Here is a 24,961-nt window from a genome sequence, read left to right on the forward strand (position 1 = left end):
CTTTACTGAAGACCTACCCTGGGCTTCGTGCTGTATTGGACTCTGGGAGGAACACGGTGAGCTGCAGGGCTGGGTCTTCGTCCCCCGGAGCTGGGAGTGCGGTTGGAGATAAGATGCCCCTGGCCCAGCAGGCATGGCGAGCACCGATAAGTGACAAGTGGGAAGACTGGTAGAGCTCGCTGTGGGGGTCCCGCCGGGCTCCTGGGGAAGGCGTGCCTTGGGCTGGTGCTGTGGTGGAGACGGCCTTTGGGAGGGGGCCTGGGAGAACGGGAATGGCCCTGCTGGGTGGGGCCCAGCATTCGACATTGGGTCTTCCCCCAGGCTTCCCGACGCCTGCTTCCCGTGCCCTCCTGCACCCATTCTCTCGTCTGCCACCTGTCGTCCCCCCACCCCAGCCCTCGTCTCCTCAGCCTTCCCCGCTCCCCCTTCCCCTCCAGTGTCAGCGTTCCTGATTATTTCCCCCAGTCGGAGTTACTTGCATTCTTCTGCATCGAATCTCATTTTGTGATTTCCTGTCCCATATTTTCTAAACTCCCCAGGTCCCTTCTCATTTATTTCCCGTCCTCTCTGGTGCTGTTTGCAGCGCCGCCTGGTTTGTTATCATCTGCAGATTTAATTAGCGCAGCTGATGACCTCCTCTCGTCCAGACCGGCGCTCTCAGGCAGGGCCAGCTCCAGGGCGGCGTGCGCGCAGGGTCACGGCTGTGGGAAAACCTGTTTGGCCGAGTAGAGGGGCCGTGTTCCAAACTGGGCTCTTGCCTCATGCTGGGGAAGAAGTGCCCCAGGAGCCAGCGTTTTCTGGGAAAAAAGGGAGGATGCTGGAAACTGGATTGCATAAACCCCTCCATTCAAATTCCTCTGGCCAGAGACAGCATCTGCAGAATCTAATTGTTATTAGCATCGAGCACCTATTATGTGCCAGACATTGTGCTGCGGCCTTTCTTGTGTTAGCCCTGATTTTCACAAGCGCTCTGTGAGGTCACTATTGCTTCCGGATCATTATTTTTCTATGTGTCTTGGAGACATTATGTTGGATATCCGGGGTCGCACGGGGAGGAAGGGGCAGAGCTGGGCTTTTCAGCTGGGTTTCTCCGAGTGTTTCCTTTAATGGACCCTGATTCTCGGGGACTCCATCTACTACCCGCCAGCCTCCAAACCAGCTAGGCCAATGGATTATTTTCATAGCACTCCTGGCAGATGGGCTGGTCTGAATATTTTTGGAAGCCCACAAAGTAATCAGAACCATTTAAAAAAAAACACAAAAAAAACATAGTTATAGGTCTTTTTCTGAGTGTCCCTGATTAGCTCATCAATTTAGATATTAGCTAGTTCAATAGCCTTTATTCATAAACCAGCATCTTTAAGCCCTGCCTTGCTATCTCTCAAGTCCACGCCTGGCGGGGTGAGGGGCAGGGACCTGTGTAATAATTACTAACACTGGCTTCTATGCCAGGCCCGACAGATCTGCAGGGTAGTGCAGGGGCTTTTGACTTCAGCTCCCTCAGCTCTAGGGCAGTGAGTCTCAGTCGAGTGCTGTAGATTTCAGGAGGGATAATTTTTCCTTGTATGTGACTTTCTAGTACATCAAAACATGTTTGGTGTCCCTCCCTCCATCCACTAACTGTGAGTGGTGGCCCCCATCACTGTGACAGTCAAAAGCCCCACCCACTTCTCAGGGGGACGGCACAGCTCCTGTGGTGTGCGTACAGGTGCCATAGCGGCCACTCTGGGCCCAGGGGAGTCTGAGAGGGTGGGGAGCTGTGGTCCTCCAAAGCACAACCAGGTGGCCCCTTGAAATATTTGGTTTGAAGAAAGGGATTTTTAACTGAAGACAGCTTATTGGCCAAGGTGGTGGAAGGTTTCCAAGCTTCTTTGCACATGTTCAGAGTCTACCTGCCTCCCTGTGTAAGATCTCTGTTATGAAGGACTAATGCCCTGAGAGGGGAGGCCAGAGCCTTGTCTGTAGAAACTGGCCTCCTCTGGCACATGGGAGGCTTGCTCCTCTATTCTGTTTGACCACGGCAGACCAACCCTGGGGCAAAGGTCCTGCCATCTGTTGCGTTTCCTGGTCTCACTGAAGAATGAATGGGAAGAAGTTCCCAACTGGAGCTCCACTGAGGAAGGAGGAAGGCGTTTCCTCAGGAGTTCCCTGACCAGGGGGGCTGTCTCATCATTCTTTATCTTGTTACACATATGATGAATCCAGGTGAAAGTCCAGGGTTGATCCATCAAGGTCACTATCGCGAGGTTCATGGTGGGCGTTTGGCCAGCACAGGCGGCCTCTCAGCCCTCTGGCTCCCAGCGTCCACTCTGCTTCAGGCTGGTCTCCACTTCCTGGCACCTTTGCTCACCCTGCCGCTTCTCTTCTGCGCCACCCTCAGCCTTTGTGCACGTGCCCATCCCGTCCTGCAGTGTTCAAAGCACAGCCCAAGCTCCCTCTCCTCCATGACATCCTCTCCGGCTCCTCCAGCCCAGACTCCGCTCTTCCTCTGGCTTCTTACGTCAGTGAGAACTCTTGGTTGTGTTGACAGAAACCGCACCTCAAACTGGCCTGAACAACAAAGGGAATCTATAAGCTTGTGTGATCGGGAAGCCCACAGGCAGGTCTGGTGAGGCTTGACCAGCAGCTCACATAACGTCCCCAGGGACAACCAATGTCTCTATCTTTCTGTTCAACCTTCGTCCTCTACTTCCCCAGTGACCCCTTGGTTGAACAAGGCCTTCCCTTTACGGAGCGGATTGATTGCCACTTCCCTTCCTGGTGTCTGGCAGAAAGAGAAATTATGCTGCTTTCCCCAGAAACCCCACCAGCACTTCCCCACATCGGATTGGTTTTGATTGCAGCACAGGCATATTCTGGAGCCAATCGCGTGGCCAGGAGGACGGATATGCTGACTGGCTCCAGCTAACTGGGCCTATCCCTGGAGTTGGTGGTTGGATCAATTCTACTAGAAACATATGGCTGAGATCCGGGGGGGGGGGGTGTTTCTCTCAGAGCAAAATCTGGCAACTATTGATAGGTGAAAGGGGAGACAACAGACAAATGACCGTTCATTAGCTGTCCTGTCCCTTTGGGCATTAATCACCCCAGTCGTGATGTTATCCATCTGTCTTGCACATTGGATATCATTTATCTGGTCTCTGAAAACGGTGCGATAGTATGATGGCTTATGAGCACCAGACATGCTTGTATTTCTTTTGTATGCCCTTAACTCTTAGCACATTGAGCACACAATTGTTGCCCAATAAATACTTGGATTGAAATGTGTTGGGATGATTGAATCATAGGAAAATAGTGGAGGATTCCTCAAGAGAGAGGCAACTCACTGCTAAGAGAGGGCGGGGGCACGTCTTTTGCAGGGAGTAGTTAATTACTGATAACATAAAGGCTTAAACGTAGCAAAATCAAAGAATCATGTAAGTTTTGAGTTAGGAGGGATATTAGAGATAGGGATACTTTTAGAGGTAATATGATTGACTTTTCAATACCTGGAAATGCTTCTTTCTGAGTGGGGCATTTTCACATGGACCAAAGAAATGAAGGTCAGGAAGGAGATACCAGGCGTTCCTGCCCAAAGGCTTGGTGGCTGTTGAATCTAGTGGTGCTCACTGCTGATCCATAGGGTGATCTGTCATCTAATATGGGACATTTTTGAAAATGCCAAAGTGCTCAACTAGATGGGATGACGAGACAAGAGAAATAAACTGGAACTGTCCAGGCCAACCAGGATCTAGTGATCATCTGCAAGTCTGAGTATCGACCAACCACCAACTAGGGGGCCCTTTGCCCACCACTCTCTGTCTGCCTTCAGTTCCTTGGGCACGGCGATGCTCTCAGTGTCCTGGTGGGGCGAGTGGGAAGCGCCCTCGCATCGCAGAGAGTTAGGATCCTGCAGCACCCGGTTCCGCTTGCAGGATGGCGACCGTCCAGAATAGTCCTACAGTGACACATAGGAAAGGGCAGCGCTTTCCTCTGGTCTTTCCTCTGCTTCATCTATGATCTTCTAAAAATTTTATGTGTGTATTTATTTATTTACTTATTTTTTGAGACAGGGTCTTGCTCTGTCACCTGGGCTAGAGTGCAGTGGTGTCACCATAGCTCACTGCAGCCTCAAACTCCTGGGCACAAGCAATCCTCCTGCCTCAGCCTCCTAGGTAACTGGGACTGCAGGTGTGTGCCACCATGCTGGGCTATTTTTTCTATTTTTTGTAGAGATGGGGTCTCGCTCTTGCTCGGGCTGGTCTCAAACTCCTGGCCTCAGCCTCCCAAAGTGCTGGGATTATAGGCCTGCGCCACAGTGCCCAGCCTCATATATGATCTTGTCTCCTCTGCTTGGGCTGGTCCTGTGTGCCTGAAGCCCAGGTGTCAGCCCACTGGCTTTCCTTAGTTTTGAGAGAGGCTCTGTCTTTTCTGTCATCATCATCAGGACTTATGGATTTTCATCCCCTGTTTTGGTAGAAATTTTATCTCTGGCTACTTGTGGCCTGTTAACTTTCAGCATTGCAAACTCCCAAGAGAAACGTTCTTTTCAACCTCACTTGGTGTTCAGTTACATGCCAGGGGCTGTTGCCTTGTGGGCTCAGCTATGGTTTCCGGCATGTGGGATCCGAGAAGCATGGTGGGATTCCCATGGAGGGGAAGGGCGTGTGTTCTGTGGACCACAGGGCATGGGCATGCTCTGCACTGTGAGTACCAAGTTGGAGATTTTAAAGTGGCTGCTCCTGAGCTTGCTCTTAAAGAAATTCTTTTCAGCCAGGCGTGGTGGCTCATGCCTATAATCTCATCCCTTTGGGAGGTTGAGGAGGGGGGGAGCACTTGAGGCCAGGAGTTTGAGACCAACCTGGACAACATAGCGAGACCCTGTCTCTACAAAAAAATGTAAAAGTTAGCCAGGTGTGGTGGCATGAACTTATAGTTCCAGCTACTCAGGAGGCTGAGGCAGGAGGATTGCTTGAGCCCAGGAGTTAGAGGCTGCAATGAGCTCTGATAACACCAGTGCACTCTAGCCTGGGTGACAGAGTGAGACCCTGTCTCTTAAAAAAAAAAATCCTTTTATATATACTTGATAGTTTACAATTTGATTCTGAGATCCATGGAATTATTATCAATTTTTGAATATTTATTATTAATTAAAAACTAATAAGGTACAATGTATTGTTAAGTAAGAAAATTTAACTAAATAACACATTTTAATGAAAAATAGTGATATTTTTGAAAACAAAAGGTGTTACAAGAAGTGTGGCATTGTTTTACTTTTTTGCATATCTTTTCCCCTAGCTTTATTGCGGTATAGTTGATGTATGATAAACTGCACATATTTAAAGTACCTGGTCTGTTGAGTTCTGACATATGTACACATCTGTGGAGCCATCACCGTAACCAAGGCAACGAACATGTCTACAGCCCCAAACTTTACCCCAGGCCCTTTTGTAAAGTCTACCTTTCTCTCCTCCAAGCGGTATTACTATTATTACAGTTATTTTAACATTGCATCTTAGTCTCAGAGAGTTTTGCTGGCTTGCCAGGCATGGCGCCCAAGGCCAGGTCCTGAGACCCTGGTACCCATGACCTCCCCTGACCTCTCCTGCACGGTGAAGATCAGTCCTCATTTCTCCCAGCTGTGGGGTTTTGCAGCAGCATGAAGCCCAGAGAAGATTTAGTTGCGCTCTGCTGCTGACTCTCCACGTGGTGGTCCTTTGACAATGCCGCGTCGCTCTTGGGGGCCTGTGTAGCTCAGGGATCAGATGGGGAGGAAATTCTCTCCCCTTTGCTATGTTGGGGGGTCTGACTCGCTGTGCTCCTGGGTTCCTCTCACTGCCTCATCTTTCCCCGGCTTTGGGCCACGGCTGGGCCCTGTCTGGAGTGCAGAGACACGCCATACACAGAGTAGCGACTGTGCTAATGGGTCCGGACATCATCTCTTTTGGGTGTCTGCTCATGTTGGCACCTAGAAATATGACAAAAGTGGCTAAGTTTTCATTTCCATAGCACCCTGGCTGGGTCGTCCCCAGCCTTTGGTTGGGGCCTAGGTGAAGCCTTTCATGAGAAGGGCCATGTGCTGGTCTTCTGTGGGTCTCTGGGACAGGCTCAGTGGGCATCGGTCCTGCCCTCTGCCTTTGCTGACCACTGGCCATCCTCACCTTGGCCTGCAGAGGACAGGGCTGGAGAGGAGAGTCCCTTGCTCTCATCCAGGGGCTCCCAGGAGAGCAAATTTCCATCTTTCCTTCCCTAGTCAAGAAGTTCTTGCCTGTGCTTACTTCCAAGTCACCGTGTCTCTGGGGCACCAGGCAGAGCCTGCTCCCTGACCATGGGTTGGGAGTTCCTGAAATCGAGGGGAAGGTAAGGCAAGGCTTTGATCCTAGTGACGATGCGGGTAGACCCTGGTGTTCCTCAAACGGAGCAGTTGGGATGAACCGGTCTCAGATGAACTCCTGCTCTCATTTCAAAAGCCCTCTGTCTCAGGGTACTCCCCACACTCCTTAGTCTGTGCTGACGGCTGCCCTGGCCGCCATCTCTGCACGCCCTGGAAGGTCTCCTCCAGCTGCGTGGGCATCACCACGATGATCTGAGAGTGTGGGGCTCCCCAGGGGCTTCTCTCACCCTCACGGTGGGACCAGATGCCTTTGGCCCTTGGTGATCCGAGATGACCAAGGCTGGTGATATCTTCAGGGAGTCTAAGGAAGTCTGTCCCCCCAACCCCCCCTGTCGCCTGCACGTTCATCTCCCCACCCTCCCTCGCAGCCCCGCTGCTGGGCCACGATGTGCTGCAGCTGATGTTCTCGGCTCACAGCAGGGCCCGGGACCAGAGTACACTCGGGCCCCTGGGGTCGGCGCTGAGGTGGCTTGGCAGGACTGTGGGGAAGGAGGCTAGAGAAGTATCGGTTTCCACGGTTTGGCTGGGGCTGCCTCCCATTCCTTCTTGTCTCTCTAGAGGGGGGACGTGGTCTTGTGAAGCCACATGCAGTCTTTGGATCACAATAACATGAACAAGGAGACATAAACAACAAGGATAATTTGACCCAGTGTGTGGCCTCCGGTCCCTGCTGAGGGCCTAGGGCAGCGGCTAAAGCACTGGAGAGACCACTGCCCCTGACCGCGTTCCCCCATCCCCCACTCACCTACTCTCCTGTGGAGTGTTGCCGTGGATGGGTTGGCAGTCCCAGGGATGGGTGATGTCCCTCACAGGCAGTGTGGGATGGACCCTGGTGCCAGGAGACCTGGGTTCCATCCTGGCCCTGCTACAACTTAGCTGTATGTCCATGCCCAAGGGACTCAGCCTCCTGGGTGCCAGGCCTTCATTCGTTACTGGAGAAAGGTAGGTGTGCTTGGAAGTTGCTCCAACTCCACAGTAGTGTGGCCAAATCCGTTCACTCTTCTGAAATCCCCCCGGGCCCCTAAGCTGGCTCTGCCTTGAGCTGTCAGCATGGGGTGTTGACTGGCACTGTGGCAGTCTGATGCTTGGCAAGCGAAGACACCAGAGACTTTGACATTTGCAGTCTCTTTTGTTTTCCAGAGCACGGCTGATTCTCCTCCCGCGTGCTACGGCGCCCCTAGAAACCCGTGAGGCAGAGGAGCTCCAGGTTGTAGCCAGTTTCAGCTCAGTGCGGGTTGTGTTTTGTGAGCGCCAGGGTGAGTCTGTGCCAACGTGCTTGGCCTCTAGGGAGGGCAGCAGTCTGCAAACACAGGGAGCACTGGCGGTGCCAGTAGGAATGAGGAAGCCCCCCACGATCTTTATGAGGTTCCTGGTCAGGTAGAAACGTAATTTTAGTTTTTGACCCAAGAGACACATTCAGGAAGGACACAAAGGGTAATTGTCTTCTCCAAACTGAATGAAATTTAAATTCTTTCTGGGCCACGGTAGCCAGTGTTTAGAAATCGGTCGCGGGATCCAGACAGAACCAGCCAGCCGTGCAGGGTCTGTCGCACTCCACCTTGCTACGTGCCAGGGCCTGCGGCCGCTGCTGAGGGCAAAGCGGTCAAGGTGGACGTGGTCTCGCCCAGTGGAGCCTTGGGTCTAGCCGAGACGGCTGGTATTAAATGCCGCATGACACGACGGTTGTGAGAGTGGGCTGGTGCTACAGGGGAGAAGGGCAGGGAGTTGTGCGAACAAGAACAAGGGACCAGGCTTATTCCAGGGGCTCAGGACAGGCCTCCTGGGAGCATTTAAGCTAAGACCCAGTGGGGCTCGCCTGGGAGTGGGGGTGGGGAAAGCTTTGCAGTGGAGGAGCTGGAGTGTGAGGAGGGTTGGGGGGGCTGGGACAGTCAGACACAGTGAGAGGGGCTGTGTGGGGCCTGGAGAGGAGGGAGGAAGGAGCTGACATCTCGGACCACCACCATCAGACTTGCTGCTGAGTGACTTGGAAGGGAGGAAGCGTGAGAGCGAGACACTGGTGAATGGGCAGGGCACAGGTTCAAGGTGGGGCCCTCACTTGGCCTCCCTGTGAACTCAGTTCTCTGTGGGTTCATTTAGGGCTGCACTGGTCTGGGGAACCGTCTGACCACGCCAGTTAAAAAAGAGGCGGTCACACCCGGAAGTCAGGTTATGACTGAGCATCTGCTTCCCTGGACTAGAGTACTCACGAGTACTCACACCGTCTTGGGCACCTCGCCCTGGTACTCGGAACTGGAGGAACAGGGTCTGTAGGATTGTACGAAAATGGAATCACAGTGAAAGGAGTTGCGTAGTTTTGTGGGACGTTTTAATCGAGCTGGAGCAATTTCCTGCTCTGCTGTGTCTTCCACATTTCTCGCCCCTGGAAACGTGTGTGACAGGGGGCCAGGCCTGGCCTTTCCTACAGAAGTCTCTGTGTGCTGGTCCCTTCCTCTGACGGCCAGAATCAAATTATACGTTACAGTTCGTTTTACACAAACTTAAATTTCAGCTGCCTGATGAGATTTGGGAGCCCCTTCGGCCATATTGATTACTTTATTTTTAAAATTTCTTTTAGGGTTGGGTGAGATCCCCTGATGGGTAATCTCTTACACTTTGTGTTAATTTTTGTGTTCGTTTTGGAACGTGTTAGTGTTTTCTGACCTTGTCCTCAAATTCTGGAGATGCATTTTATTTTGAACCTGTGAATTACTTTAGGGTATAGGGGACATTTTGAAAATCCTGTAGATAATTTTTAAAGTGCAACACAGTAAAGGAGCCAGGATTACTTATTCACAATTTGAATTTAATTTAATAGGGACTGTTTTTCCCCAGTGAGGACCAGCTGTGTGCTGCCCCGTGCTAGGCGCTTGAGGAAGACAGAAATATCAGACGCTGTCCCTGCAGTCCAGGAGCAGTCATTTTATCAGGGTGGAGCTGGTCACCATAGAGGTGGCTGACGGTTATCGAACATTCCCTGTTTCAGGCACACTGGCGGGGACTTCACCTACTTACCTCTAATCCCCACAGCAGTCCTGTGGTGTTTCTCATCTTCCTTACTCACATAAAGACTGAGGCACATTGGGTTAAGTGACTTGCCCAGGATCCCACAGTTGTAAAGTCTTTTTTTAAAAAAACAATTGAAGCATCGATCTATGTTTATTTTCAGATGGTGAAGATTCTAGAACTAGAGGGATATACTGATTCTATTTGACTCTCTAAACTATGAGGCAATTTATACAACTAGATAATTTTTTTTCCCTACTCTAATCACATTCCATAATTTATTTTGGTTGTTTTCAGTATTTTGGTATTATCAGATGCTGTCATAAATATGTTTTTTCCACTTATTTTTAGTTGACAGGTAATGTACATATTTATGGGATACAGCGTGATATTTTGATATGTGGATACCATGTGTAATGATACAATCAGGGTAATTAGCATATCATCACCTTAAATGTGTATCATTTCTCTGTGTTGTGAACTTTCAAAATCCCCTTTTTTAGCTTTTTGAAAATATGCACACAATTATAGTTAACGTTTTTCACCCTACAGTGCTGCAGAACACCAGAACTCATTCCTCCTGTCTAGCTGTGATTATGTATCTGTTAACAGCTTCTCCCTCCCCTCCCCTCCCCCATTCTCCCCAGCCTCTGATACCCACAATCCTACTCTCTACTTCCATGAGCTCAAATTCTTTTCAGCTTTCACATATGAGTGAGAACATGGGGAACATGCCGTACTTATCTTTCTGTGCCTGGCTTATTTCACCGAATGTAATGTCCTCTAGGCTTATCCACATTGCTGTGAATGACAGGATTTCATTCTTTGTTTATGGCTGAGTACTATTCCATTGTGTATATAGACTGCATTTTCTTTGTCCATTCATTTGTTGGTGCACATTTAGGTTGACTCTTCAACAGCAAAAACCCAAATAAAAAGTGGGCACAGGATCTGAATAGATATTTCTCAAAAGAAGACATACAAATGGCCAACTGGTATGTGAAAAAATGCTCAAATCGCTAATCATCAGAGACATTTAGATCAAAACCACAGTGAGATATCATCTTACCCTGGTTAGAATGATGATTATCAAAAAGACAAAAAATAACGTGCTGATAAGGATGCAGGGAAAAAGGAACTCTTGCACACCGTTGGTGGGAATGTATGATAAACTAGTACAGCTACTTTGGAAAACACAATGGAGGTTCTTAAAAAACTAAAAATAAAACTACCATATGATTCAGCGATTCCACTACTGGGTACTTATCCAAAGGAAAGGAAATCAGTATATCAAAGGTGTATTAGTCTGTTTTGCATTGCAGTAAAGGAAATACCCGAGGGTACGTAATTTATAAAGAAAAGAGGTTTATTTGGCTCATGGTTCTGTAGACTGTACAAGAAGCATGGTGCCAGCATCCACTTCTGGTGAGGCTTTCAGGGAGCTTCCAATCGAGGTGGAGAGCAGAGGGGGAGCAGGCGTGTTACATGGTGAGAGAAGGAACAAGAGGGAGGAGGTGGTACCCAGCTCCTTTAAAAACAAGCTCTCAATGAACTAGTAAAGGGAGAACTCACTTACTATGGTGGGGAGGACACTAAGCTATTCATGAGGGATCTGCTTCCATGATCCAAACGTTTCTCACCAGAACTCCCCTCCAACACCAGGGATCAAATTTCACCATGAGATTTGGAGAGACCAAATATCCAAGCCGTATCAAAAGGGATACCTGAACGTTCATTTTTATTGTAGCAGTATTCATAATAACTCAGGATTTAAATCTTAATCTATCTGACTCAGAAGCCCCAAGCTCTTTTCTATCCTGTTACTATGCCTAAAATAATCCAAATACAAGCACAGGACAGAAATGGATGTCAAATGGAACTAGAGGACAAAGAAACTATTTTGTTGTTTTTGTTGTTGTTGTTGAAACAAGGTCTTGATCTCTTGCCTGGGCTGGAGTGCAGTGGTGTCATCATAGCTCACTGTAACCTTGAACTCTTGGGCTCAAGTGATCCTCCTGCCTCAGCCTCCCGAGTAGCTGAGGCTAGAGGCACATGCCACTCCTCGTGGGTAATTTTTCTGTTTTTTGTAGAGACGGGATCTTGCTATGTTGCTCAGGCTGGTCTCAAACTCCTGGCCTCAAGCGATCCTCCCACCTCTGCCTCCCAAAGTGAGCCACTGCACCTGCCTGTAATCCTAGCATTCAATACATGTTAAACTCGATATATGTTAACCTCCAACTTTAGATTCCTAGGTTAGTAAAAAGAGCTTCTGCATTTGGTAATGGTTTGCTCAGAGGTTGTCAAGGATTTTTTTTTTCCTTTGGGAGACATAACTAGTCACACCAGCTAATATTTCACATAAGCTGGTATAGTTTTTTATTTATGAGAAGGTAACAATATTGCATAGGATGAAAGGAACATGATGACTAGATGTTACCACCACAAAAACTGCATTCCTGCTTTTACTTTCATTCAAAAAGAGTTCCATTTGAGGAGAAAATGGAGAAGCAGCATAGTTTGCTGGAAAAAATTAATGTCCCCATATTGGGAAACAATTTTGCATTAGTTAGTATAAGGTTAGGCTGCAATCGATGGAGCCTCTAAAATCACAATAGTTACACAAGGTCGAATTTTATCTTTCACATAAAAATCCAAGAGGCAGCCCAGGGCTGCTATGACATTCCATATAGTCAGACCCTCCTTCTGTCTGGACTCACGGCTGTTTCTGGCCTGGACTTCAACCTCAAGGTCTAAAATGCTTGTATCCACGTTCCAGGCAGCAGCTTAGGGAGAAGGAAGAAAGTGAAGGGACAAAAGACACCTGCTTGCTGTGTTTGAGGTGGGTTACCAGACACTGGTACATTGGCCAGAAATTCCCGTTATGGAAACACCTCACTGCAAAGGAGATGTGGTCTCGATTCTGGATGGCCATGTGCTTAGTTAAAAACGAAGAACATGAGAACGGCTGTCAAGGGACAGCTAGCAGTCTGCCACCCAGGCCTTGGAATTTGACCTTTGCCCTTCCAACCCTTCCTCAAACTTAGAACATCTGCACCCACTTAACTGACATTTGGTACACACTCGAGCCACCAACGCTAGAGAAAGTTAAAAAGGCATTCATCACAATTAAAAAACATACACAAAGGATAATATATTAACATTGGTAATAGCCATGATCTCATCTTAGTGAGAGGGATGATACTATTTGCCATCTTTCACCAAAAACATCATTTCTGGGCTCGTGGCGGAGACCGGGCTTGCAGGCCAGCTTCCACAGATGGTTTCCTTCCTTACCCTTTATTTTCACTCAATTAGAAAAGCTTAAATTACAGTGAAAGTAGCAGCGAGTGATTGATGAGTCTGTTTAGGAGTCCTGGATATTCCAGCCAAAGGTGGATGTGGAAATTGGCTCCCCAGTTTCTCACTGAAGGCCATGTTCAGTGTTGCACCAGAACTGTGCCACCCTGCAAAGCCGAAGGTTGAGTGTTTCACCTTAGGGCTGCCGCATAGACTCCTTATCGACCCTTTGACTTGATTTTAGTGTAAAAAACACGTCTTTGTGTTCTGTGACAGCCCTTGAGTGTGGTTCTTAACTATGCCCAGCGACAGGTCACCTCTGTCTCCAGTGAGACGAGAAAACCATCAGGTGGAACAAAAACTGTCTGGATTTGAAAACAATTTTTATCACACTCTGTGTAACTTTGGGAAAGTCATTTAAATTTCCCCTGCCTTGGTTTCCTCAATGGCAGAATAGAGACAGACAGTACCCACCTTATGGCACAGTTGTGAATATCGTGTGAGCCAAAGCTTGTGACTACCTGGCTCAGTTCTGGCGTATAACACACACTCAATAATTACACATTGTGGTTATTTTTATTGTTGTTAGGTATTTGAAAACTCTAAAATCCACGCCTTTCACATCACAGTTCAATCTTCTTATGAAATCCTGGTTTATTCTTCATTCTTCTACCTTAAAAATCATGAGCTTTCATCCCTGAAGTAGGAGAAGGTTCTGGACGTGTGAATTACTGAATATATTGTGAAACTGCCATTCAAAAATCATAGAAACAGTCTTCATTTGCATTATCAGCACCATAAAATATCTTTTTTAAATTCATCATTTCAAAAACACATGTGGGCAGCTTCAGAGGGGCAGTGGTCTCCATTTGCGTCTATTTCTCTGCCCGGCTCCCTTACCAGGCTGTGAATTGATGGTTTTCACTGTTGTCTTCAACACGGAACCAAGATGTGAGGGAATATTTGATGAAGGATTGTGCTATCAGCTTGTCCCACTTTCTTTCTCAACACAGGGAAGAGGTTTAAACACAATGTTTGTGATTAATTTTGCCCGTAGTTTTAGAAGCGTCTTGGCGATAATGGGACTTTTGTCAGTTTTTCCTACTTGGTTTTGGTCCTCTTTCATTCCTTAATGACAGATCTAATTAAATTAATTACATCAATTAATACCAGAAAGTATTTTTCTTCCCTGTGTGTGTTTGTTCTTAAAAAAAAAAAAGAAAAAGGAGATTTTACGTGGAGATGAGGCTGGCTCCCTCTCATAATCTGACAAATATTTATAATGGTCACCAGGGCCAAATGAGTTGCTGAATTGATAAAACCCAATTTTCAAATACTCACAACTACTTTTCATTTTTGGGTGAAATCAACATACAACACAGTCACTTGTCCTGGGACATAGGTTCATGTTCTATATTCACACCGGAACCCTGTTCATGATTTATGTTTATGATATTATTTTGTGTTGTACTGTTTGCACTATTATGTCATTACTTTTAGGCTTAGGTGGGCCACTTTTGTGATGGGGCTGTAACACAGCACAATAGTGGAATGCAAACTTGAACAGTAAACGATGGAAACACGTGAATGGAGACAGGTTGCAGGCTGCTCACGGCACGCTAGCAGAGGAACACTGACCAACTGTCACTGAATATACTGGGATTTCTGTGAACATCACAACTGATTACATTTCAAATCTGTGAACAAAATTGTTTTAACTCTTTTTTTTTTCGTGTGAAGCCACACCAAATTTCTAGGGGATCACACTTTGGGAACAACTACCTTATGGCTTTTGATGAGGGCATTTCTGGAAGTGAACTAATGAACTGGTTATGAATGGGAGGGGCCTGGTCCCTGGTGAAGTTTAAAGAGAACAAAACCAGGAAACTGAAGGTCCAGGCTTCTAGTCTGGGAGAGCTGGGGAGCCAGGAATTTAAGCTATGTCCTTACAAGTGTTTCCATTTTTTCTTTCTTTGTGCCTTGCAGAGTAAAAGCCAGGGCTCCATCTTCGTCCGGATACACGCCCCGTGGCAGGTGCTGGCCCGAGAGGCAGAATTCTTGAAGATCAAAGTTCCCACCAAGAAAGTATGAGCATGTTTCTCCTGGGTTCTGGGCCTCCTGAGGGCTGGATGGATGCAGACAGTTTGGGAATAGGGCCAGGTGGGATGTGGGTTCTGTGGAATTGAAATCACACTGGTGTCCCCAGGGACCCACGGTGTGGGTGGGACAGGGAAGAGCTGGGGTGGGGAGAGAGAGCTTCCACCTCTGAGCACCGCCTGGCCAGACGTTGTCCGTCTGGTGTCTTCATTTTTCTGTTACACTCCCTTTCTCCCTCTTCTTGGGGTCCTAACATTGCCAGGCATTTCTTTAGAGTGAATATAACAATGAGAGCCGGCGGTAAGCCATGCCAACTGCATCAGCAGCTTACTGGGAAAATAGCACCAAACTCCCTGTGAAGACACCTGTTCCACCACTAAATCCTGTGTCATGGTGGGTTTCACTTATCTCTTCTGTAAAATAGAAGGTTTTAATCATGTGACTTGGTTAAAATCATCTGGGAAGTATTTTCAAAATGTTCATGCCAGTTTCCCACCTCTGGGATTTTGACTGGATTGGTTGCTATGAAATGAGATTCTGCATCCACGTTCTGAAAAAAAAAAAATCCCTGGGAAGTTCTGATGCACATCTGAGTTGACAACCACACAGTTTAGATGATGTTTGAGGTAGTTTTCATTCAGGAGAGTCTCTATATAACTTAAAAATCTACCTAGGGAATTCCTAGGTGACATGTCTCTTTGTATAATAAAATCTAGCAAGTAGCCCCAAAGAAAAAAGAGGCATGTGCTCACAGATTCCCCATCCTTTTTTTATTAGGTATTTTAGGGGAAAGGAGTGGCTACTGACCATCTGAGATGTCTTGTAGGGAGGGTCCCGGGACAGACAGTACTCTAATTTAAACTTGGGTTATCTGTGGGTGATCTCTCTCCCTGTCTCTGCCTCTGACTGTGTCTCTGTCTCCCACACACAAAAGCACGCACACATCCATGGTGTGGCTGCACAAGCAGTGACCTACCTGTCCAGAGATCAATCTTGATCGTTGCATGTACCTTACCATGATTTCCGCCCTCGCCACCGTTACCAGAACCCCGTGTCTGTTGCCTTCTGCGCTACCACTGCTACCACCTGTCTTCTCATCAGCGTACCCACTGGCGGTAGCATCGCTGCAGGCAACAGGACCATCGTGGTTTATGTTGTTGGCTATGCTAACCCCATCTTCACTACCAACAGATCTATTGTCGCCATCAAAAATCACTCATCAAATGCCAGCATGTGAGTGACGCCATCATGACTCCCTCACTCAAGAAGAATAGAGTCTGTGGGCTCTGTTCTCACAGATTTATTAATATTAAGATGAACAATAACTCCATGGCAGGTGGACAAAGGCTTATTAAACAATGAACAAACACAGATATAAATATTGGCTACAAACGCTTTGCCAATGAAAGGTAAATTTGGGGGAGCACGTGCCTGAAGCCCCTGGTTTCACAGGGACCACACTGCGATCTTCCCCCTGCAGTTGCCCGGCTGTGTCCTGTCTGCTAGCTCCAGTCCTCTTGAGTTAACATCGCCACCCTCAAGTGCAGGCCCCGTCTTTGCTCCGGGCCCCTCCTCTTCCTCGACTGATGTTCTCCAGGTCTCCTGGCAACGTGGCCCGAGTCTCAGTCTTGGGTGGAGGCTTCTGCTTCCACCGATGGGGTCCTAACCTGGCCAACCTTTCCCTTCTCTTTCCTCTGTGTTCCTTCTCTCTCCAACACAGTCTTCTCCTTTCTCTCTGGGTTATCTAAGTATCTAACATTTTTGTAACCTCATTCTATTTGTATCTTGTTTCCTATGTTTTAATCTTTGCTGCTGATCCTTGGGAAGGAGGTGAGCAAAACTCTAATGCCCATGCTGGTGTGTCAGTCCCCGGGATGGTCCTTTTAGTGGGAAACCTGTGTGTCTTCCTTCCACCCTCCCTAGCCTGCTGGTCTCGGGCACTCTCCTTCCCTTTCTTCTTTCTGTCCCAGGCTCTTCCTTCTCTTCTCTCTCCCTCCCCCCGCCCGCTCCCGGGCCTTGTGCTAGCCTCCCTCTAGGTTCTCTGTATGCCTGCTACGCCTCCACCCTCTCGTTTCTCTGCCACCTTCTCCTCGTCATTCCCAGAGTCATCCTCTGCCTCTGCTCCCTCTAGTCTCTGCTTTTTTCACAGGCTCATACATTTACAGCATAATTTTGCATAACGACATATCTGCCCTCAGAGTTTCAGTGTCCCGGGACAGTAGCTCTTTGGAACTTACCGTCTGTAGTTTAGGTGGTCCCCGCACTTGGTTTGCAGATGAGTCCATCAGGGCGAGGACGTACCGTAAAGCAGCCGGCTCTGGTTCCCCTCCCTTTTCATGCAGGCAGCACAGGGCAGTAGAAACCGTGCTAGACGAGTCCTCAGCAGCACAGACTGGTAGCCTTGGTTCTGCTCTTACTTGCTGTGTGATTTGGGATGTCACCCGATCTTTCAGAGCCTCAGTTTCCTCATCCATGATATGGGCATAATAAAACCTGCCCCATTTTTCTTAGAAGGCTGTTGTAGGCATCCAATTCTTAACCAATTTAAATATTTTTACATGTGGTCTCAATTCTTGGTTCCCCAGTCAACTTCCTTCCTGACCAAATCACTCCAAATCAGGGAGCTGACAGTCACAGGGCAGGACCAGAGCAGTGCACATGCCCGGACACCAGAGCAGTGGTTGGATACTGTGTCAAGTAGCAACTGCTTAGCACAGCATAGATTCCGTGTGTCAGCACTGGGGTTAGGAAGTCGGGGGAGGCAAAGCCATGTGGTTGATCCTACAAGTCTGCAGGTATAACAGGAAGAACGTCCCAAGGTTTCTGGGTCCCAGACTCCACTCAGGTGGATTGTTCTGGCATCCTTCTGTGGCTTCAGCCCTGTGGCCCTGTGTGCTCCCTGTATTCAGAGAGTGAAGTGGCTTGCGGTTGACCTCTCACAGGTGTTAGATGCAGGCGAGGCGGGTAGAACTCAGTATGCTGTGTAGGATGCATATGTTTGTAAACATTAGTCTGCCACTCCGATCCCGGGGGCAGGGCTGTGGGTGAGAGAGCACTGTGGAGAGCGAAGGACAATGCAGGCAGTCTGCGGAGGGCTAGCATCGGGCCTGGTGGCATTTCTCTCCTTTTTAAATGGATTTGGGAAGTGACCTTTGCAGAGAGCCACGTCCTGTGGCGGGGGAACGTGGAGGAAGAACGCTGCATGGCCTGGGATCAGTTGAGCGTCCTTCAGGCCGGTGGAGGCTTGGATCATAACTCAGCGGGGTCCGGGGAGACCAGGAAGATGGGGAGGAAATCACGAAATCGAGATCTCAAACCTGGACAAATCCATCGTAATGCGTCCAGGGACTCGAAGTCCTGAGCACAGATATTAACTGGGAGGGGGAATCTTGGAAGGAAGCATTTGTTTTCCAGAAACAACAACAGAAGAGCCAGCATTTTGTGAGGGACACTCAACATCCGTGCACAGGAGAGGGTGGGGAGGCCTGGCCTTTGGCCCCGGCAGCCTGAGAGGGTTTGACATGGGGGTTTGGGAGCAGGTGCTTTCTCATGTCGGCTCGTTACCAGGGTGTCTCTTCTAGCCTGGGGTTGACATCAATGTTTATTTCTCATGCACTTTTTTATATGTGTGAATGAACACCCTGTTCCTCACCCCTTAGAGTCACTTACTTCGCATGACAAAGCTGGGAATGGTTGACGAGTTGATATCTGAGGCTTCAGGGAGGACTTTCTTGTCAATGAAATGTTAATCCATCCAGAGCCCGTTACATTGGCAAGAAGTGACATGCTTAGGATACGTAAAAGTCATTTTTGTCCAAATTTTCAGAGCTTTTGTAGCTATAATTAATAGAATGACTGATACTGAAGGGGTCTCGTTTGCTGTCCCTAGGAGTCTGTAAGGACTTTAGCTTATGAGTCCTTTGTATGCAAGTAGATGCTGGTAACTTCCAGCAAGTCATATCTTTTTAGGAAAGCAGGCTCAGAGCTCCACACATCTCCAAAACGGAGCGATGAATGTTGCTGGGGGCTCTTGTAAGGAGTGGCGATGATGTATGTAGAATGGTTTGCAAAGGGGCTCATGCGGTACGTGATAACCGCTGTCATTACTGTTGCTGCTGCTGTTCACAGCCATGCGTGTAGGGCGGCACAGTTGGCGCCACACTGGGGCTGTCCCTTCCCGCTCTTTTCCTTTCCTCTCCCTTCGCAGCCAGTGTCTGCAGCGCTGGGGGAAATGGGCCCAGTCCCTTAACTCGGTTAAGGCAGCCAGAAGTCCAGACACGGGATCTGTGGAGAGGAAGGAACAGATGGCCTTTGGACTGTGTGCTGGGGGATTTCTGTTTCCTTGAGCATGGGTCCTTGGGGTGCTTTAGCAGGATGTGTCCATGTGCGAGGTCTGCGGTGCAGTCACTGGGAAACCAGCAAGAAGACTGCTCGGGCCCCTCTGTGCAGGGGGCACAGCTTGAAGTCACCCGTTTCATGGGCAAGACAGCAGGTGTGACAAGAGGAGAACGTGAGTTCTGCTGTTGGCTCTGCCCCCGTGAACCTGGGGTTGTTTGATTCCTATCTTAGTCTATTTCCCAAAATGGGACTTGAGATGGATTACAACCAAAAGAATGGATAGAAATGGATCGTTTTAGAAAAGGACAAATAAAAAAAGAATCACATTAGTTGAGGGGGGAGTAGGAAAGTGCAGAGGAAATAATGATAGTAGAAATTCAAAATAAAGGTGATTGATGTAAGTGAGACAAAATTTCATTTTGAGCTTCCTGGTAGCCAAGGCAGAAAGGCCTATGGTTCACATTATCTGTAGAAATCAGGATCTGTTTTGTCAGAGGAGGCACTCTTCCCTGTTGCTATAGCGTAATTGTTATGCAAAGGACATGGACAATGTAAGGCATTATGTTTTCAGTAATGAACGCACATAAGGCACCGGGATGTTTTTGCTTAAACTGGTTCTGGATAGAAACTAGGTATGTAATGTTAAACTGTGGTTTAGGGAGGGTTTACTACAAAGTCATGTCTTTAAATTTCTGATGAGCTAACTTGATTCAAAGATGATGGATAGAGCAGAAATGCCATTGATATTTTACGTCTCTCCCACGCAACCCACGTTTTGAAATATTTATAACTACTAAACTGCATATATTAAAGAATAATTTATCTTCTTTTTTTCATTAACAGAAAACATATATAACTGCCAGTAAGAATTTTCTGGTCAGTGTGAAAAAAATCAGTGTTTCCACACTAAGCTGAATGTATTAATAATTCCAGTTAAAAAGCAAATAAACTTGACATTTTAATTACCTTAAATGATCCCTTAGGAGAAAAATATTAATTTCATTAAACTTTGTAAATGATTGGAAATTGTTCTCAGTTACCTGTTACTGCCGCTCTAGAGATTCTGATTTGGTAGCCATGGCTTTTGCACAAACTTCACAGGAAAAACTTCACCCCGGCTCATGGTGCCCACCTGGCCTCAGGGAGTCTGCTTGGCCAGGACACACACACACACACACACACACACACACACACACACACACACACCGGCGTGGCAGGGCAGAGGGGGAGAGAGAAGAGAGAGAGAGAGAGGTGGTGGAGGGAAAGAGAAACAGAAAGAGAGAGACTATAAGGAATTGGTTTATGCATTTATGGGGCTGAGAAGTCCTAAGATCTGCAGTCCCTCAGCTGGAGACCCATGGGAGCTGATAGTGTAGTTCCAGTCCAACTTCAAAGTCCTGAAAACCAGGCAAGCCAGTGGTATAAGTTCCAGTCCGAAAGCCAGCAGCCTCGAGACCCAAGCAGAGCTGATGTTTCAGTTTGAGTCTGAAGGCAGGAAAAGACTGATGTCCCAGCAGCTCAAGCAGTCAGGCAGGGGGAGTTCCCTCTTACTCAGGGGAGGGGCAGCCTTTTTGTTCTAGTCAGGCCTTCAACTGATTAGACGAGGCCCACCCACACTAGGGAGGGCAATCTGTTTTACTCAGTTTATTGATTTCAAATGTTAATCTCATCCTCAAGCACTCTCAAAGATCCACCCAGAACAATGTTTGACCAAGTATCTTGGCATCCCACCATGGCCCAGTCAAGGTGACACATAGAACAAACCATCACAAGGCTTGTGTTTTTGAAGTCAATAATCCCCTTTGCAATGGTATGAGTAGTTGCATTCAAAAAGATGTGTCCAAGTCCTAGCCCTGGAACCTGTGACTATGATCTTATTTGGAAAAAAGGTCTTTGCAGATGTAATTAGTTAACAATCTCAAGATGAGATTATCCTGGATTTAGGATAGACCCTAAATCCAATGACAAGTGTCCTTATAAAAGAAAGACAGGAAAAGATTTGAGACACAGAGACACACAGGGGAGAAGAAGGAGGCAGAGACTGGAGTTATGCAGCCCCACGCCGAGGAGTGCCTGGGACCGTCGGAAGCTGGAGTAGGCAAGGAAGAATTTCCCTAGAGCCTTCAGAGGGAGTGTGACCCCACTGACACCTTGATTTCAGACTTGTGGCCTTCACAACTGTGAGAGAATAAATTTCTGTTGTTTCAAGCCACTTACTCTGTGGTAATTTGTTACAGCAGCCTTAGAAAACTACCACTTTTCCTCTAGGCAGGAAGCTATAAACAGGTAATTCAAGACCTGGGTCTCTGGTAGGCTTGTTGGCTTGCTCTGCATAGTGAGAATCCACTTTGCAGCTTAAAAGCTTCTAAGATGGCTTGGAATAAATAACCTTGTTCATTCATTGGTGTTGAGGTTTTATTTTATTTTATTTTATTTTATTTCAGCTCTTCCTGGGGGTACAAAAGCTCAGGGTATATACATTGTCCATGTCCCACCCATCCCCCTGAGTCAGAGCCTCAAGCGTGTCCATTCTCCAGACAGTGCGCCTGGCACTCACCATGTAGTCATACCTCCATCCCCTCCCCCAACCCCCCACCTCCCCGAGTCAGCACCTTCAAGCATGACCATTCCCCAGACGGTGCACAACGCACTCATCATGTAGGCATACACCCATCCCCTCTCCCCACCCCCGGTCTCAGTCTGATATCCAGTTGGTTTCCTTCCCCAGTGTGCATTTAGGTGATGATCAGGGAAACCAATTTTCTGGTGAGTACGTGTGATGCTTGTTTTTCCATTCTTTGGATACTTCACTTAATATAATGGGTTCATTCATTGCCACTGAGTTTTTTTTTTTTTTTGAGACTTTTCTTATCCTGTTGCTCAAGCTAGAGTGCAGTAGCATCATCGTAGCTCACAGCAACCTCAGACACCTGGGCTTGAGGGATCCTCCTGCTTCAGCCTTCTGAGTAGCTGATACTACAGGTGCGCACCACGATGCCCAGCTAATTTTTCTATTTTTAGTAGAGACAGGGTCTCGCTCTTGTTCAGGCTGGTCTTGAACTCCTGAGCTCAGGTGATCCTCCTGCCTCGGCCTCCCAGAGTGCTAGGATTATAGGCATGAGCCACCACTCCCAGCCCAGCCATTGAGCTTTGAGGTTGTATGGAGGAGTATTTGTGCACGGATCTCCCTGCATGACGTTGGCGTGTCCATGACTACTTCTTCATGTCCCATTCCTGCTCTGGTGAGATAGGAGGGTCTGGGAGAGGTTCACCTTGGCTTGAATGGTGGACGGAGACCCAGTGTAGCTAATGTCAAGAAGAGCTGCTTATTCAATTCAGCAATCGTCTTCCCATTTATACTTCTATTTCCAAAGAAAATCATTGGTTTGGTGAAGTAAAAGCTTCTTTTGCCTTGATAAGAGGTATCTGCAAAAAAGGATATTAGTGTGTTTTAAAGCTTGTCCACATTTCATAATTCTTACGTTAGACTTTGAAGAAAAAGGCTCATAAAGCCACTCTGGACAATGCCAATCAAAACAAAATTATATTAAAATCAAAAGACTTGTAGCCATAGGTATAAGTCGATAAAAAGATAATTAAATTAATTGAGCTTTAAATATAGCTAATGCTTCCTATGTGCTAAGCCATTTGATGAGTCTTCGCGTCCATTATTTAGCTTTTATCCTCACAGTAACCATATGAGGTAGGTACGAGCTTCAGCCGCATTTTATAGATGAGGAAACTGAAGCCAAGAGAGGTTTAGTCAGCCTCACCAAGGTGGCGCATCTTGAAGGAGCCACATCCAGGGACCCCACACCCGTCCGTCTGACTTTGCAGCTGTGTTCCCTCCCTCTCACTTCACTCAAAAATCCGAAACTGGCGCTGAGGTAGCGGCTGGTGTGGAGGGCACTTCTCAAAGTGTATCCTGTAGAATGACAGTCTTTCGTTTTATTAAAAAAAAGAAAAAAGTTTCCACGGTCTAACCAACTGAAGAGACACTAATTGTTACAATTTATCTGACCAATTAAAAGTTCTGAGGAGCTTTGCATTTAAAAAGGATGGTTCAGTTTTGTTCACCCCTTTTCCTGCTGAACATCTCTGTCCTGGGGAACTGACGTTGTGCAGAATATGCTTCCTAGGTTGAATAATCCTGGGCTGGGGGAGGTGACACGTTCGAGTTTTCATTTTTCCATTGTTCTGGACTAGCTCAGTGAGTTACTTGACATTCCTCGGTGACAGCTTTCTCACCTGTGAAGTAAGAGGGTTGGACCCTGAATTCTCTGCTCTCAAATGCCAAATGGCAATTTGTGAATTTGTTATTTTTTCCCCCATTTTTGATGTTAGCTGAGGGGCCTGAGGACAGATACCCTTTGGGGTCATTCACACTCTGATTGTGTGCAGATGTCTAAGAGTAAAAATGTTCTACACCTGCCAGCTCTTCCCGCTGTGCTTTGAGTGGGTAGCACACTCAGCCTGGTGGCTGCTCCTCATCTGGGGCTTGCCTGTGTCCCTGAGCCCGGCGACACTGCCGTTTTCTCTGAGTCCTCCTACCCGTGCTGCGCTGTTCTTCTCCAAACCGCGCCTCTCTGAGGGGCTGCATGGAGCCCCCGGTGTAGACTCGTGCACTCTTCCTTCTGTGGCTGGAGCCTTTCCTGAGGCTCTAAATGTTTGTCCCTGGTCCTGGAATGATCTCCCCACTCTTCCTTGAATAAGCAAATACTATCCATCCTTTGAATCCCAGCCCAAATCTCACTTTCCTCGAAGACCCTCCTTTATTTCTTCAGCCTGAATGGATCCCACCCCGCTGGGACCCTGAGTCACCCTACAGCCAGTCCTTATCTTACCTGTTAGTTCTTCAGCTGCTTTGGTGCCTTCCTCTTGTGTCTCCAAATGTACCGCAAGTCCCCCGAAAGCAAGAACGGTAGTTTATGTTTCTTAGGTATTCCCTGAAAACACTGGCATGGTGTTCCTTAAATATCAGTTGCTCACTAAATACTAGGTGGATTGGCCCATTGATGCCCAGTAATTCTTGTCCCCCAGCCCCAGGGTCTCCCTGTGGTCCTGATCCTCAGCAGAGTCCCTCAGCTGTAAATAGTCCATGCAAAATTCCCTCCTCGCCCTGACCAGCTCTTCCTTCATCAGGTAGCGATTTTTACTCTCTGGAACTATTTTGATAGTTCAGTAAATCCAGAAAGTAAAAAGCAGGGGAAACTCCCTGCGTTGTGTTGAGGATGGAGAACTTGTAGACCCTTGGTCACGGGGGAAGGGGCCCTGTCTACTCAGCCTTCGCGACGACTTTCTGGACAGATTATTTTTATTATTATCGTCCATAACTTCTAAATGAGCTAGAACTGTTGCTGTTTACACAGGGTTGACTGGCTGTAGGTGGGGACTTCCTCTTGTTGTCACTGCCTGTTCTCAAACATTTGTTTTTAATAGAGGCGCAGCTGAGAGGGTAGGGTTTGTATAATATTTGATGTCTTTATGGGGCTTTTTGGTGCATGCTCTTTGACTGCATGGATTGCTATTGAAATAAGCTGGAAAGAGTGTAGAATGCTTTGACTTTTTATTCTTTCTTTTCCCTGTAATGTTTCTCATCATTAAAAATTAGAAAAAAAATCGGTGGTACCTGTGTGCTGCGGATCCGGTGAGGAACCTGAGTGGGGCACTTGTGAGAGTGAAAGAGCTGTTAGTGGTAATTATGCCGGGACAACAGTAGCAAATGGGACTGTCCTGAACAACTGGGACGTGCAGTCACTCCCCCAGTAGGTGACCTGAGAGCAGGAGCCCAGTGCGGCCACGGCGGCCCCTGTGGCTGTGGGGAGGGGGGCCAGCGTGGGGAGAGGCGGAGGA

General features: G+C 47.7%; 1 protein-coding gene across 1 annotated transcript in view; it reads left to right on the plus strand.

Annotated features, from left to right (window-relative positions):
* Nucleotides 1-24,961, plus strand: part of ANO2 (anoctamin 2) — a 329,714-nt gene that overhangs the window by 49,332 nt on the left and 255,421 nt on the right. Inside the window, exon 3 of the mRNA XM_045554545.1 lies at nt 14,660-14,758. Coding sequence (XP_045410501.1) covers nt 14,660-14,758 — 99 coding nt within the window. The remainder of the gene's footprint in view (nt 1-14,659; nt 14,759-24,961) is intronic.

Source organism: Lemur catta, chromosome 6 (genome assembly GCF_020740605.2).
Source record: "Lemur catta isolate mLemCat1 chromosome 6, mLemCat1.pri, whole genome shotgun sequence".
NCBI classification, from domain to species: Eukaryota; Metazoa; Chordata; class Mammalia; order Primates; family Lemuridae; genus Lemur; species Lemur catta.